The 15665-nt window shown below is 39.2% G+C and overlaps 1 protein-coding gene across 1 annotated transcript; it reads right to left on the bottom strand.

The window, feature by feature from the left end:
* Positions 1 to 5622: 5622 nt before the first annotated feature.
* Positions 5623 to 5970, bottom strand: LOC149221406 (uncharacterized). The gene has a single exon (XM_089387375.1). It carries the CDS (start codon positions 5968 to 5970, stop codon positions 5623 to 5625), a length of 348 nt encoding a protein of 115 aa, XP_089243501.1.
* Positions 5971 to 15665: the final 9695 nt, after the last annotated feature.

Here is a 15665-nt window from a genome sequence, read left to right as displayed (position 1 = left end):
AGTTGATTTGTTGCCTCAGGCTAGAGATGCGGAAAAACTTGAACAGACCACAGTTCCACAGTGCATTTATCGTAATCGGATCATGTAAAGCAAGCATGTCCTCTTCTTAATGCTCACGTTCTCGCCATGTAACAGGCATTTTTCTCCAATGAATCTCTGAAAACAAACAAGAGAAGAATTAGATCCTGATTTGGTGAAAAACAGGCAAAAAATTTCCATTAAAATCTGTGCACAAATTTCCCTCCTTGCGCCCATTTCACCCCCAGCAGTGTTCTCGGTGCGTTGCGTGCTAACTTTCCAGTGAGTAGGCCAACATGCAACGCACCTTTCGATATAGAAAGGGTGCGATGGAGCCAGGGTGAGTTTTTCAAACCCTAGAGGCTCATAAAAACCAGAAATCAGGCTCAGAATGCAAAATGGAAAATATGAAATGAAAGAGCTCAGATTTAGCTCCTACCTGGTCCAGATGGTGCCGAAAATCGTCCGCAAAATCTCCCAGAATCAGCTGGTGAAAATCAAAGGCGGAAGCACCTCCAAAGCTCCAACAAGCCAAAGTTCAAATGAAATGGTAAAATCAGGGGTAAAAGCACTTTTAAATTATTTTTTATGTAATTCAAGTAAAATATTAGTGTCTTAACTCATTTTTCAAACATATATTGTTCATTTCTAACTAGTTTGATGAAGCAATTGAGCATACAGTAGAATCTTTCAAGGAATAAAGATATTAATGGTAAAGTCAAGAAATGACCGTTAAATCGAGCAGTTTTAACACGGAATTCAAGCTCGTTAAAACATAAACATAAGAAATGAGCAAGTGTTTCCCCCAGCATTTAAGCTCATTAAAAAATGAACCAATTTCCGGTAAATAACAATCGTGGATGTATTACTTCAGCCTTTGAAGCCTTGGTCGTGTTCTCATCATCACCTCCACTCTGTATTGGCCGATCGTTCACCTCCACTTGATTGTTTACCCCTTTTGAGGAACAGCTGCGAAGAGTGATTCTGTTAGCCATCCTTGTAACACTGCCATGATTGGAAAATTCCAAACCTTACCTGGAATCAGCTGCTACCCGAATCTATCACTCGTTCTTCAAAAAACATGTCTCCTTTAAGCTCTTTTCAACTAACTCGTAAAATGTGAAAAGATTGCCGAGCCATTGGCCTCTCCAGCTCGTTAAAGTGACCGGAAGTGCTATCCCTCCTTTAGATTTTAATCTTTTTGGACCTGAGGGATTATTACACAAAAAGATCGAGCACTTGTTTTGTTCGGCTCGTTAAAAGTACCGAAAATTCATCCCTTCTGTATTATTTTATACTTTTTTGGACTTAAGGGATTAGATGACGAAAAAGGATTTTTGGAGTTTCCTTTACGTCCCTTTTCAGACTCTCTAAAATTGAAAAGGACCGAGTTATCTTTGTCGTTAAACTCATTAAAACCTAATAGCGACAAACTTGTCCATAACAGACAAGAACGAGTTTCACTATCGCTAGGCTCGTTAAAACATAGCGATGGGTTTGCTCGAAGGGAAAATTATAGAACAAGCATATGTTATCCTCCTCAATCTTGACAAAAATAAAGAGGTATTGGTCAGCAATGACTGGGGAAAAATTGGGAAGAAAGCTTGAAGAAACTTTGTTGGTAGCAAGTCGCTCTTGAACATGACACTTTCACTCCGCATCTGAGTTGGGTTGGGTTGTTCCATTGACTGCTCACATCACCATGGTTCTATCACACCATCCACATTTGGGGTTAATGCTACCAATCCATCATGTCAATGTCACCGATATGTTCAAGAGAAGTCACTCAGAGAATTCACCTGTGTCTCACCCACTATAATACATTCTTGCTCCATTCTTTCATGACCGCCACCCTGAACCGTATATCACCAGATCGTTTTCACCTCCATTAAAATCATTTGCTCCGTTCCATGTCATTGATGTGGGATTCACTAAGGCCCTCCTATGACAGATCGCTTCTTGTCGACATCAGCTCATTATCCAAGAAGTCGATCTAGGAACAACCCTTTCAGTACTTTGAAGCTTGCATGCCTCAATGGAAAGTTTCTCATTTCTGGCAACAGGTTTACATCAATGGCCTTCGACCGAAATATTTTGCATGGTGTTCGACGCCAAGTCCTTTATTCACACCACGTAAATGGTACTGTAGTACCTTGAGGGTCATCATCATTATCAGAGATTCCTCTCGCGCCTGTTAACGACTTACATCATTGGCTCGTAATCAGGCGATGTCTTTCCATGTTCGACTCTAGAACATCTTTCACATGGGTCGACTTGTACTTTGAGTGAAGATCGAATGAGATTGAAGACCTCGGATCTAGTTTCATCCATCCGGGCTGCGATATATATTCAGGAAAATAAAGACATCAAATGTACATCATTGCTACATAGATAATCATCCAATCTAAGGGATGATGGCTCTACCAAAATCTTTAGTCTACACTCAGACGATTGTTTGTCTCATGTACATGAAAATGAATTTATAAAGCTGAGCATGGCAATGCCCGCCTCAGCTAAATCATGAAAATAGTATGAAGATAATGTATTGTATTGTATCTTATTACAGGTCTCCTTCCAGCTTGAAAGAACTTCAGATCCTCATGATAAAGCATTTCACCCGACATAGACAAATTAACGACCTCATGCTTTAGGGGGCAACTGTTATAGAAATTTTGGGCACTGCAACCCCTCTCATAAATGTCAATAAACCAAGGGCTCTTAAGTCCCTAAAAGTGTTGTTCCAACCCCTAATAGAACAAGGTCAACTGATTACATCTTCTACCAGAAGTTCTCCATGAAAAACTACTCAGAACTAGTCAAAACTGGACCATTTCACCTGCTCCATAGGCAAAGTGAATTGCATCCCACCTAAATACACACAGTAGGTGCGATGCATGTCAAAAATGCCTTCTATGGGGTGCGATGGGTGAGAAGGAACAAATGGCAGGGTCAATCCGCAAGGTGGAGAAGCATGGAATCTTCCAGAAACTTCTCCTATGACACTTGCCTCTCTGAATTCAACCAGGGATGAGTAAGAGATCATCAATCTCCAAGTGGAATCAAGAACTATCAGAGAGAAGACACTAATCAAATCTCAAAAGCTGACTTACCCCCCTTGCAAACATCTATATATGGATCCCTCATCCCAGAGATCCAGAGGCTGGAATTTTGTATCTTGTAAGGAAGTGCTGCTCGTTTCTTGGTGCAATATCATAGTGTTGGGTGATCTAAGCTTTTCATGAGGTTAAGAAGGGCTTCTTGCTGAGAGGATGATGCTGGGTCAGAACAATTGGTTGTAATTCTCTTGGCTCTTTCTTGATTATCAATAAAGCTATTCAAGTTTTCCTCCACATGTTTGTATGATTAATGTTTTATGCATTTGTGTGGTCAATGTACATCTGATCCTATATTGTTTATGATAATAGATCTATGTTCTTGGATAGTATTATGCTACTTTGATTCTACAGGTACCCTGTCAAGCTGGGTGGACAAGGAAACGAGTAGCAAAAGATCTATCAGAAGGGAGAGGAATCGAATAAGGAACCAAGCGCAAGACAGAGGGTCTCCTTTATTCTTCTATCTCTCATAAAGGAAAACGAAAGTAGTTTTAGTTTGTTTGTTTCTAAGGTAGCTACCAGCCTTAGTGGGATTAGCAGCTCTGCATAGACACTATTCCCCGTAACATGGTGGTAGAGATTCTCCTCCAGAGTAGTTGCCCTATCTTTTGCAGCTGCAGACATCCTAATCAAAGACATTCATAGATAGTAGTGAAAATTCAAGGGTTTGTCATAGAAATGGGCCAAAAGGTGGATATGAAATAAGAAGGTGAGGTCGAAACGGCCCTCCCATGTGATGTATTTCTGCAGGAAATAGAGGAGGTCCCGATACTTACCCCACAGGAAGGTTTGTGAGATGCCTTTACTCAAATTCGGATTTGCATGCTCCGGGAGAAGGAATGACACGCATAAATTCTTATTAAAACATTGGTTCTTGAACCAGATTCTCCCATCTGTAGAATTCCACAAGCCCATGCCACCAATTTTTCTATCAGTCTGAACTCCACATCCCCCACTTGAATGCGATCCCCATCCAAGTTCAGAGAAAACAACTTGGTCACTTCAGAGTTGTGGCCACTAAATTTCATGAAAAATGGAAGCCACCCTACCTTTTCCAATCGATGTTTAGCGCGTGGGTAGGCTTCAAGCATCTCTGGCCCTTGTGGCTCAAAATGCACAAGGGCTCTGAGTTTAGCCATAACTGGAAGTTGAGAAGAAGGAGATGAAGGTTACACAGTCTAGTGATGGACTTACACAATAACAAGGCACAGATATAGGAAGTGAGTGAGGAAATGATATAAGAAATATCAAGACACGAGATCTTTAAAAGTAATGGTCATGATCATGACTTCATCATGACCTGACCATTGAAAAGTACAGCGTAATCGTGACATGATGGTATAGGGATGGCGAATGGTAAGGGAAGGCTGAATGATTATGCGTTGGGATATGACGGTGGTGGCTGCAAGGTAAGCCATTAGTAAAAGACATGAAAATTATAAAAATGAAACATCATTTACCTTTTCACCTTCATCATCTCATCGCCATTGTGTATGTTTCCTCTTTTTACCTCTAACGGGTTTGTACCTCGACTGCCATGCACTTGATTTGCAATGATGACCCACTATCTTTCAATGTTAGATTCCATGAATACATCACTCGTGCTTCATTCACACTCTTAGATATTATCACCTTCATTTTGTTTCTATCAGAAATTTGATTGCTGCTCTTCTGCAAGAAATTGAAATGTTGGGCTTTCTGCAGAAAATCAGGCTGACAATTATTCAAACCATCTTTGTGTTCTCCTCCATCTGTGTACAATCCAGTGCACATGAATATAGGTGTTGATGTCGAATGTGTAGTGAACTTGTTGGATTACCAACCCTTAAGGTTAGTTGTTAACCAACATGAGGCCCATCACCATTGATGAAAATGACGGCCGAGGTACCATGATGCATCCTGTTGGGTGTGAAAATGTGCTGATGTCGAACCACCCTATAGGATCCAGCAGTCAAGAAGCCATGGTGATTCTCCATTGCTGCTGGTGAGGTGACCTATCATTAATTCATATAGACCTCAAGGCATCATACAACTTTGATTTTGGACCCAGATAATTTGCTGATGTCAATGGGCTAAGATTGTTAGAAGGAGGGCCTTAAGAAATCCCACATCAATCCAACACAAGAAAACCATATTTAATCTGAAAACAAAATTTTATTTAAAGGAACATACTAACCTATAATTTTAACGATCCCAAGGCAGTCCATGCTCACCATATTTCATTTTTAGAGAGCTTGAAATACTTGGAAAAGAAGACTCCAAGGGGTTCTTTTTCCGTAATTAGTCCATTGGGCCCAGAAAAAGGAATAAACCTATTCCCAATAGACATTCCTCTCATAATTTACCAAGCATGAGCAGGGATTGGGTAATCTCATTGTGTCAGTAGGAATCAAGAAGAGATAGTGGAAGGAATGACCCCCTCCTTCACCATCTCTAGTTCTCTTTTCTTCACAATTTCTTGCACAAATTCCTCCTTAGGTTGGGGTTTCTAATATAACTTGAGTCTGTGCCCATTCACCAAGAAGGTAATACTCCTGTCATCAATGGTTTTAACTCTAACAGATCCATTATCAAAGACTTTCTCAATCTCATAAGGACCCAGCCAATGTGTATTAAATTTCCCTTTAAAGTTCTTGAATTTCAAATCATACAACATTGCCCAGTCTCCCTCTTTAAACTTCTTCTTCTTAATGTATCTGTCATGCCATTTAGCCCTTTTTTGTTGAATGAAGTTAGTATGCTGAAAAGCATCTTGCTTGATCTCATCCAACTCATTGAGTTGCGGGATTCTTTGCTGTTGAGCTTCATCAAGATCCATACCCAAATCTGCTGCCATTTTAAAAGTTCTGATATGAAATTCAATGAACAATAATACTTGTTTTCCGTACACTAGTTCATAATGAGAGAAACCAGTGGTGTTTCTCCAAGTAATGCAGTAGGCCCACAATGCTTCAATAAGTTGGTCAGCCCAATCCTTCTTATGTAACTACATTGTCTTGGTAAGGATTGTTTCCAACACTTTTTTTGTTGATTCCACCTACCCATTGGCCTGTGGATGATAAGGACTAGACTTCTGGTGGGTAGTCTGATATTTCTACAAAATTCCCTACATAAGCTTTGACACAAACTGAGTACCTTGATCAGTAAATATCTCACAAGGTACCCCAAATCTTACAAAAATATTAGAAAAAAGAAAGTCTACCACTATTTTCTCCATTGCTCTAGGTAGTGCTTTTGCCTCCACCCATTTCATAACATAATCAGTGCAAACTAAAATGTATTTCTTACCTTTGGACATGGGGTTGATGGGACCTGAAAAATCAAGAGCCCACCTCTCAAAAGGTTCTATAAGAACCTATGGCTGCAAAGTTACCTCATCTGATTGTACAGGTCATCCCATTCTCTAGCAGCTGTTACACTTCCAAACATATTCCTTTGCATCTTTGAAAGTATTCAGCGAATAGTAACCTGAGCGAAAGATCTTGTAAGCTGTCTGCTTATCTGCAAAGTTCCCTTCGCATGGTTCATCGTGATAATCTCTTAGAATATCATAGATCTCGTCCTCCTGAACACACTTGCGAATAATCAAATTAGGTCCACTGCAAAACAGATCTCCCCTAATCCAAGAATAATCAACACTCTTTCTAGCAATTCTCTTTTTCTAATTAGATGAAAAATAAGGAGGTAACTTTCTTGTAGCAAGATAGTTGGCCATGTTTGCAAACAAAGGTGATTTAAGAGAAATGGAAAACATATTTTCATTAGGAAAGCTATCATTAACAGGAAAATCCTCACCTGTGTGGTTGACTCTAGATAATAAATCAGCTACCTGATTTTCCTTTCTTGGTCAGTCCAACACTGTGATGTCGAATTCCTGCAGCAACAAAAGCCACCTAGTAACCCTGCCATTAGTGACTAGTTTATTCATGAGATATCGAATGGCAGAGTGATTTGTGTGTACAAAAAATTCATAACCCGTGATCTAATGTCTAAACTTATTAATAGCATAAATCACAACAAGGAATTCTTTCTTAGTTACTGTATAATTTAGCTCTGCAGGAGTTAAATTTTTACCAACGTAATAAATGGCATGGGTTACAAGATCTTCTTTTTGTCCCAATACTGCTCCTATGGCTATATCAGAGACATTTGTGGAAATCTGGAAAGATAATTTTCAATCCAGGCCTCTCAAAACTAGTGCCAAAGAAAGTTTTTCCTTGAGTGTATCAAATGCAGCTTAACACTCATCATTCCAATGAAATTCAGCTTCTTTAGTCAATAATTTAAATAATGGAGAGGCTACTTTCGTAAAATTTTCAACAAACCTTATATAGTAACTTGCATGTCCAAGGAAGCTTTAAACCCCTTTCTGATTGGTTGGTGGAGGTAGCTTCGTTATGACTTCAATCTTTGCCAGATCAACTTTAATTCCTGCAGTAGAAACATGATGTCCCAAAACAATACCTTCATTCATAATCATAAAACATTTTTGATTACTCAATGAAAGGTTAGTGTCCCTACATATCTGCAAAATCTGTTCAAGATTATGTAAAGCTTCATCAAAAGTATCACACATAACTATAAAATCGTCCATATAAACCTCTACACAATCATGCAAAAGATCAGAAAAAATACCAAGGACCACTCGCTAGAATGTGGCTGGTGCGTTGCATAAACCAAATGGTAGTACCCTGTATGCATAGGTTCCCCAAGGACATGTGAAAGTGGTCTTCTCCTGGTCTTCAGGGGCTATCCTAATCTAATTTTACCTGATGAACCCATTTATGAAGGAAAAATACCTTTTTCCTGCCAAGGTGTCCAGCACTTGGTCTATGAAGGGCAAAGGAAAATGATCTTTTAAAGTAGCCTTATTTAACTCTCTATAATCAACACACACTCGCCACTTACCATTCTTCTTAGGAACAATAACCAATGGAGATACCCACTGGCTATCCGAGATAGGATAGATGAATCCAACATTCAATAATTTCTACAATTCATCTTTCACAATTTCTCTTAAAGCCAAATTCATCCCTCTTTGTGGTTGTCTCACAGGCCTGGATTTTTATTCTATGTAAATATGATGAATGCATGTGTCTAGGTGAATGCCTCTCATATCTGTATATTCCCATGCAAATGTATCTAAAATTTTCTTCAAAGATTGGATTAACTGTCTCTCTCATTTAGGGGTTAAGGATGAATTGATATTCAAAGGTTTTTCAGGAAAAATTTGAACCACCTTACTCCCCCATTCAGACATAGAATATGCAGGAAATACAGATAATAAGGTTGAATGTAACTCGGTTGGTGTACTATTTTCATGAAAATCCTACAGATTAGTAATGAAATCTAAATTATGATTAGGCTACCCATCTTCTTGTTGCAAAAAAACAGGATTCGAAATACAACAACTTATCATATTCAAGGCTCATGGCTTGGGCAATGGTCAAAATTGGTTAGGCACATTCCGAATCATGTTCTTCTTCTTCTTCTTCAACCCAATGTGTGTTTTCTGATCTAACGAGAGGCTGGGCAAGGGGATACAAATTGATATGCTTTGTTTCAGTCCCATGGGTGATGGTCATATTCCTAGACTGACACCCTATGTAAGCATTTGTTGTGGCTAACCATGGTCTCCCCAAGATCAACGGATGACCTCCTAAGTTGGTTTTGGGCTGAAGAACATAGAAATCTGCAAGGTATGCCCAAGAATCTAATGATATGACAATGTCTGCTAAAACTCCCTCTAGTTCTACCTTAGACCTATCAGCGAATTCAAGCATGGTAGGGGTGGGTAACAAATCAAAGGTTCCTATTTTGGCTAAGGTTTTCATGGTCATCACATTTATGGCAGAACCTAAATCAATTAAAGTATTTCTTATAGGTTGTCCATTAATAAAGGTGGTAACCACAGGAATTCCAGGGTCTGCATATTTTTCGGCAACACATCTAATAGACATCAAGCTTGCTAGCTTTCCACCTATGTGGATTGTGGAAAGTTATCTCTTTTGCCCTCTAGGTTTCTTAGTACATAGCTCCCTTACTGTTTTGGTATAAATTGGGATGTCTTTAATTTCTTGCAATAATGGGATCTTGATGCACACATTTCTCAATTCAGGCACAAGATCAAACTCACATTCTGGCTATTTTGGTCTTATTTCCAATCTCTCCAGAAAAGGAAGTTGGATATCTTTGGATGAGGAAGGTTCTTGTGTCCTTGAAGTGGGTTGTACTACTGATTCAGTTGTGGTTTCAACTTCAAGAATCTCTGGAGGACCTTCCTCTATAATTTCTTCAATTCTTCCAAGCTGATTTACCACTTTTCCCGACCTTAACTGGATTTCCTGCAGTGACATAGGAAATTCTTACAGAATAGGAACATAAATTTCCTAAAGTGACTATGAAGCAATGCAGTAGGTAGGAAAAGTGGGATAAGGGACTAATACAATGTTGTGAGCGAATTGGATGGTTTTATTATTGGGGTTAGACAATGGCTGGGTAGGAAGCTGCGTGGGACGAGGTTGATTTGGTGTGGGTAGGCAATTGAAGTTGTTGTTGTTGAGGTTGGGCTAATGGCTATTGAGTGTGTTGTGGAGGATAGAAATTTTGGGGAGGAAAATTCTGACTAGCAGGGTGAAAAAAGTTTCCCTGCCAAGGTTGTTGTGGAGGCTAGGTTTGCCATGGCATTGGAATATTCCACATTTGATTTTGGTTATAAGAATTTTCAAAATGTGACTTGATACCTGTAGCACGTGGTTTCCATTGTCTTTGAGGTGCCATAGCATAGAGCGCATTGACAGCCCCTTGATCTACCATATATGATGCTTTAATTTTAGGAAGTGAAGGACATTGTTCAGTAGAATGTTCTGATTCAGAGATTAAGCATAGCTCCTCCATACACTCCCTTGAAGCATGTTTCTTCCGGCATTTTCGAAAGAACATGACAAAGGCATTTTCAAGCTCTTCTTTCTCCTGTTTCTTCTTAACCTACAAAATATCCAATTGAGAAGATAATGTGCTAAGAATATTAGTTTTAAAATTTTCAAATAATTTACCCATTTCTGCCATGGTTAATCCAGCTCCAACAACTGGCTTGACAAGTCTAGAAGTAGTACTTCTAACCCCACTTCCAACTTTATAATTTTCTCTTGAATATCGTCGACAAAGTTCACATACATCATCATATCCCAACTTAGATATATCACCTCCCCCCATCAGATTCAGGATCTCAAGATATTTTGGACTAATGGCTCTCAACAAAATTGTTCTTTTTGTGTCCTTACTCAATTGATTCATTTTAGATCTCTCCAAGTTGTATTGAAATCTTTCCACCAAGTCCTTGAGACTCTCCCCCTCCTTCTGAGTCATACCAAAGATTTCTTCCATGATATCCCTAGTCTTACAATAATCTTAATAGTTCTTCAAGAAGACCCTCTTCATTTTGTTCCAAGTTGTAATGGAGTTTGAAGCCAACCCCATAAACCACCTGAGAGTTGCATCCTTTAGTGTTGCAGGAAACAACTTTAGCTTCTAAAAATTGGAAGAATAGTCATATCTCCTGCACAACACATTGAACTCAAATAAAAAGGCATCAAGATCTTCACTAGGCACCCCTGTGAAATTAGACAAGGTTGAAGGAGGAATGTTCTTCATTTGAGTAGTTCCACTAGTCTCCATGATAGGGAATTCAAATGTAACCAATTCATCTTCCTTCTCATCATATCCCTCTGTGTGACTAGTCCCCTCTTCATGAGCCATTCTGGTCTGAAAGGGATTATGGACTAGATGGTTTTGCAGATCCTGCTGAACCAGGAGACCCAAAATGGATAGTATTAGAAGGCTTTCATCCAGGAGTAGGTTCTAGGCTCTTTTCAGGACCACATACTTCCAAACCACACTCATCTCCTTTTACTGCCTTTGATTTTACAGACTTTTTTTTCTTGGCCAATGTATTACTAAATGAAGTGGTGCTCACAATACCACAAAAGACATTAGTAGATGTTGGACCCCATCATCTACTTAAAAAATAAATTCTCAAAACAAAAAAAAAACTACTTACAGACAATTAGGGCATGGCTTTGGTGAATAATTTGACCTCTTCTAGTGCATGGGCTTTGCCCTACGTCTTATCACTTCGACTCCCCCAAACCTGACAATTTCAAACAATGCATAAAACACAAAAACACTTCAGTATTACCCGTTTAGCACCTCCCTAACAATGATGCCAAAATGTTGAGTCAAATTATATTGCATAATTTGAGAAACATAAATTATCAACTAAGGAAGGTAAACTGATGAGGTGCAAACAAAGTATATGAAGGCAAAATACTTAGAAGTGTCAAATCTCTAACTACTGAATCATACAAACCAATGCAAGTCTCTCTTGATCGACCAATTTGCAGCAAAGGTTATAGAGTGGATTCACTCCCTCTACAACTCATGATCTTGTTGTTGGTGATTTTGAAAGAATATAGGAAAACCATGCTTCAGCAATCTCAGAAGTGGAAACAATCAAAATTCATCTAAGATGGCCACCATAAATAGAAATTTAACCATTCATCTAGGTGCTTCTAATTTATAAATGACACATTGGTTATGTAATGATCTTAATGTTGTAATCAGAAGTAAAACATGATAAAATAAATGTGAAATATAAATAAATCATAGACTAATTATACATGGGTGTTGTGAGTGAATGGGGGGGGCTTCCCTTGCTCACAACCCCTCTAAACATAAGAGAAGTTACTCAGAACAATAGGTAGAACATGCAATTTGTATTGATATCTAAAAATGTTAAGTTACAGCACAGGCTTGAAGCCACACAACAGTATAATTCTGAACACAACCCTCACTAGCCCTCGCTCCCATATTCTTATTGTTTTTATACAAAGGACCAAGCCCAAAAGTGGCTGGTAATAACAAGAAAATGCTAAATAGGGTCGTAGCCAAACAAAAAGAACAACATCAACTGATCTAAGCTGGAACAGGTACAATCTATGACTGGAAGCATAGATTGTACAGCATATCGTTTCAGGAGCACGTCCATGTAGAGTGGTTGCAACCAAGTAGATCGGAGCTTTAGACATGGTCAAAAGGGAAAATAAAAAATGTTGATAGGATAGAAACCATGTGGATCGAAATCCCTTTTCAACCCATGTCTTGGTTTAGCCGGAACATGCGTGCATCATGCCAAATCTCAGATTTCTTTTTAGGAATTCTAGGCACTTACATGCAGTCGCATTTTCTGCAGGAAATCTGAGCTTCTGCAGGAAATTTGGCTACTGCAAGAAATCTGGAACTTGGCGTTTTGGTGCAAAACTGATCCTATTGGTGATTGGAATGATCCTGCATGTGGACTTGGAGCTAGTTAGAGAATGATTAAGTGAACTAACGGTTTGGCTAGAGAATAATTAAAGATTAAAGACAAAATGATGTTTTTAATAATAAATCACACACCTTTAATGTAATGGAAAACTTTAGGCAAAACTTAGGAAAATGAGTAGAAAATAGATATGTAGGATAGAAAATAGGTTCGAAAGTGGAGGGAATGTGATTAAAAAATATGGCCAAAAATGGGTCAAGTCACAACCCAACACTCCCACAAGAGTGGTAGTATCATCTGTGGAAGAAGCAATATTCGCCACTCTTGAATAGCTGGAAAAAGATGTGGAAAAAGAAGAGGAACCTCTAGTATTTCAAAATGAATAAGAAGACAACCTCTTACTCTTGGGATTGAGTTTCAACACAAGGGGAAGAGGGGAAGAAAGTGGAGGAGGTGGAGGTGAAGATGAACCATCATAATCAGAGGACAAACCATAAGATTCTAAAGAAGAGGAGGAGGACGAAGAAGAGGACAACATGGCAGAGATAAATATGGAATATATGACTGAGGGTTGATTGGCACTCCTAGGTGTCCTTCACAATATGCCAAGACACGTAGAGAATCTTTTAACGAAACATAACCTTGACAAGACAGTGAATGCAGAATACCACTTAGACACATTCCACCTACATATTCAGACAATCTAGGTACGTTATGCCAACGTTGCATGCGGATTATTTCCATGTACCTTGGATGGCAGGGCAACTATATGTTACCACAACCTTCCACCAAATTCCATTTAGAACTAGGGGGTGTTCAAGAGAGTTTTCCTTGAAAAGTTTGATGAAGACAATTCCCCCACCATGTTGCTAAAGGAGTTGGGTAGTCTTAAGATGTAGTAGAAAGAGAGTCAAAGATTTCAATCAGAGCTTTAACCACATATTGAACAAGTTCTTAGCAGACAACAATATTGATGACTCCATCGCTATCGAATACAACATGTCTTCACTATTGACCAATATTACACAGTTCATCAACCAAGCTGCAAAACCAACACTGGCTGAAAATTGTGAAGAGGCGATTGTTGTGGAGAAAGCCCTATGCACTATTGGATTCATTTCACATGCACTAAGGACTCTAAAGACACGAGTGAGAGGTCTCACACCTCTGTGAGTAAGGCTAAGGAAAAGGAAGCAAGTGACATTGAAAACCTTACTCGTCTCCTCAAGTCCCTAACCACTAAAGTTACTGAGCTTAAACAATAGATGAGCGAGATAACTATGAGCAACAGATCTTCCAGTTACCCACAGAAGAAGAACATAGGTTCAGGTAGCAACAATAGCTAGCCGACCAAATCTACGCAGAGCTCCATTCTAGTGCTCAATGTTGACTAGCTCATGATAGATTCATACAATGTGTCTTCTCATGAAAATAATTCGAAAATAACGTACCCAGAATGGAACCATGGGATGAGCACCATGGCTACGCAGTTCTCTAATAACATCATGGATAATGAGCAGGGTGAATCTGACCATGAAGAAGAAGAATCTGCTACATCTAATGAAGCCCCAAGTACTGGGCATGTGGTAAACATGTATCAGCGCACTCACACTGTAGATAAGACTACCACCAAGAAGGAGCCTTTGAGTGATGGTCAGGCCCCAAAGCAGAACAACCGATATAATTTGAGAAGCCAAGGGGGCTTCACTATGATTGAGATATAGAGGGATAAAATAAGACGAGACATACTAAGGACAGTAGGTCCACCGGTCACCTCAACATATAAAACTCAAAGCAAGTCCAGGAAGACAACTACAACAAAGAGTATGTCCGTGAGTAGAAACGACAAGAGTAGCCCACTAGACACCATGAACACAAGTCCAACTCCTGACACCTCAGTGAGTCTCCCCGGTTTGGATTATAACATTGTAGGATATATGAAAGAGACTCATGCAAACATATCTTTGTATGAGTTAACAAAGATCACGTGTGAGTGAGACATTCTTCAGCAAACACTTGGGAATACCTCTACTGTAGTGCTACCTTGTCCAGCAAGGGATCAAGTAAGTCTCCTAACACACTCGCATCTATGCTTAACGCACTCCGCTTGGAGGAGGTGAACTCACTCTGCCCACCATTCCTGTTATCATTTGAATCTTCAATTTCAATGTTCACAATTGTTTGGCTGATTATGGCACGTCACTCAATTTCATGCCACTATCCATTTCTAAGAATATTAATGCTCAATGGAGTATCACGAATGCACATATCATCCAACTAGATAGAACATGTGTACCATCCATTGGTGAACTCAAGGATGTGATCATTCGGTTATCGTCTAAAGGACGAGTGCATTAGTGCATCGACATTTTTGTTGTGGGTATTGTTAGAGAGATACATGAATCACAATGTGACTACCTTGAATGGATAAAATGAACCATTGGCTTTCGCAAAACTTATGTTCGACAATTTCTTTCCAAAAACATAGTTGGGGTGTTACCTTGTGGAGCCATCTGCTACCCCACCACACACATAGATGGGTCTCCTTCCATGCACAACTAGCAAAAATGAAGCTTGTATAATATTTTGTAATAGTAGTAGTAGTGATAGTAGTACTAGTGTGGCAAGCGGTGCTTGTACAATTGACATCTCGACCATGTACTTTGATGGATCCAAGACATAGGATGGAAAACACTTAATCTCTTTTCACTCGTAGTTCGAGTGCACGAACAACATTTCTGAGTATGAACCACTCATCTTGGGCTTACAGAAATCCTCTAGCCTCAACTTTGTTGTTCCAAAAGTGGTAGGTGACTCAAATATCATGGTGATTCAGGTACGTAACACTATACACTTTGTGTCACCCCATCTTAATAGTCATCAAGAAGATGTATGGTGACTCATTTCTCAATACCAAGCTTTCAATATTATTTTAGTACCAGCAATGCGTAATGGAGTTGTAGATGCCTTGGAAAATGTAACTGCTAGGATGTCACTGTTAAGGGATAGATTTTATGTTGAGATATTGTATAAACCATCTGTCCCAGACAACATCACTAATTTATACATTTTTTATGATGATCTATAGATACTTCATTCCATGGCTAACATTGACATCTTCAAAGATGAAACTATAGATGAGGACAAGCACGAGATGTCTTTACAGGACATAGCTGATGCAAGTAAAGGAAACCTTATCCCCCAAGGCA

The sequence above is a fragment of the Pinus tabuliformis genome, chromosome Q (assembly GCF_031772625.1).
Source record: "Pinus tabuliformis cultivar Carrire ecotype Pingquan chromosome Q, CPIR1, whole genome shotgun sequence".
Lineage (NCBI taxonomy): Eukaryota > Viridiplantae > Streptophyta > Pinopsida > Pinales > Pinaceae > Pinus > Pinus tabuliformis.
This window is presented reverse-complemented; position numbering and strand designations above follow the sequence as displayed.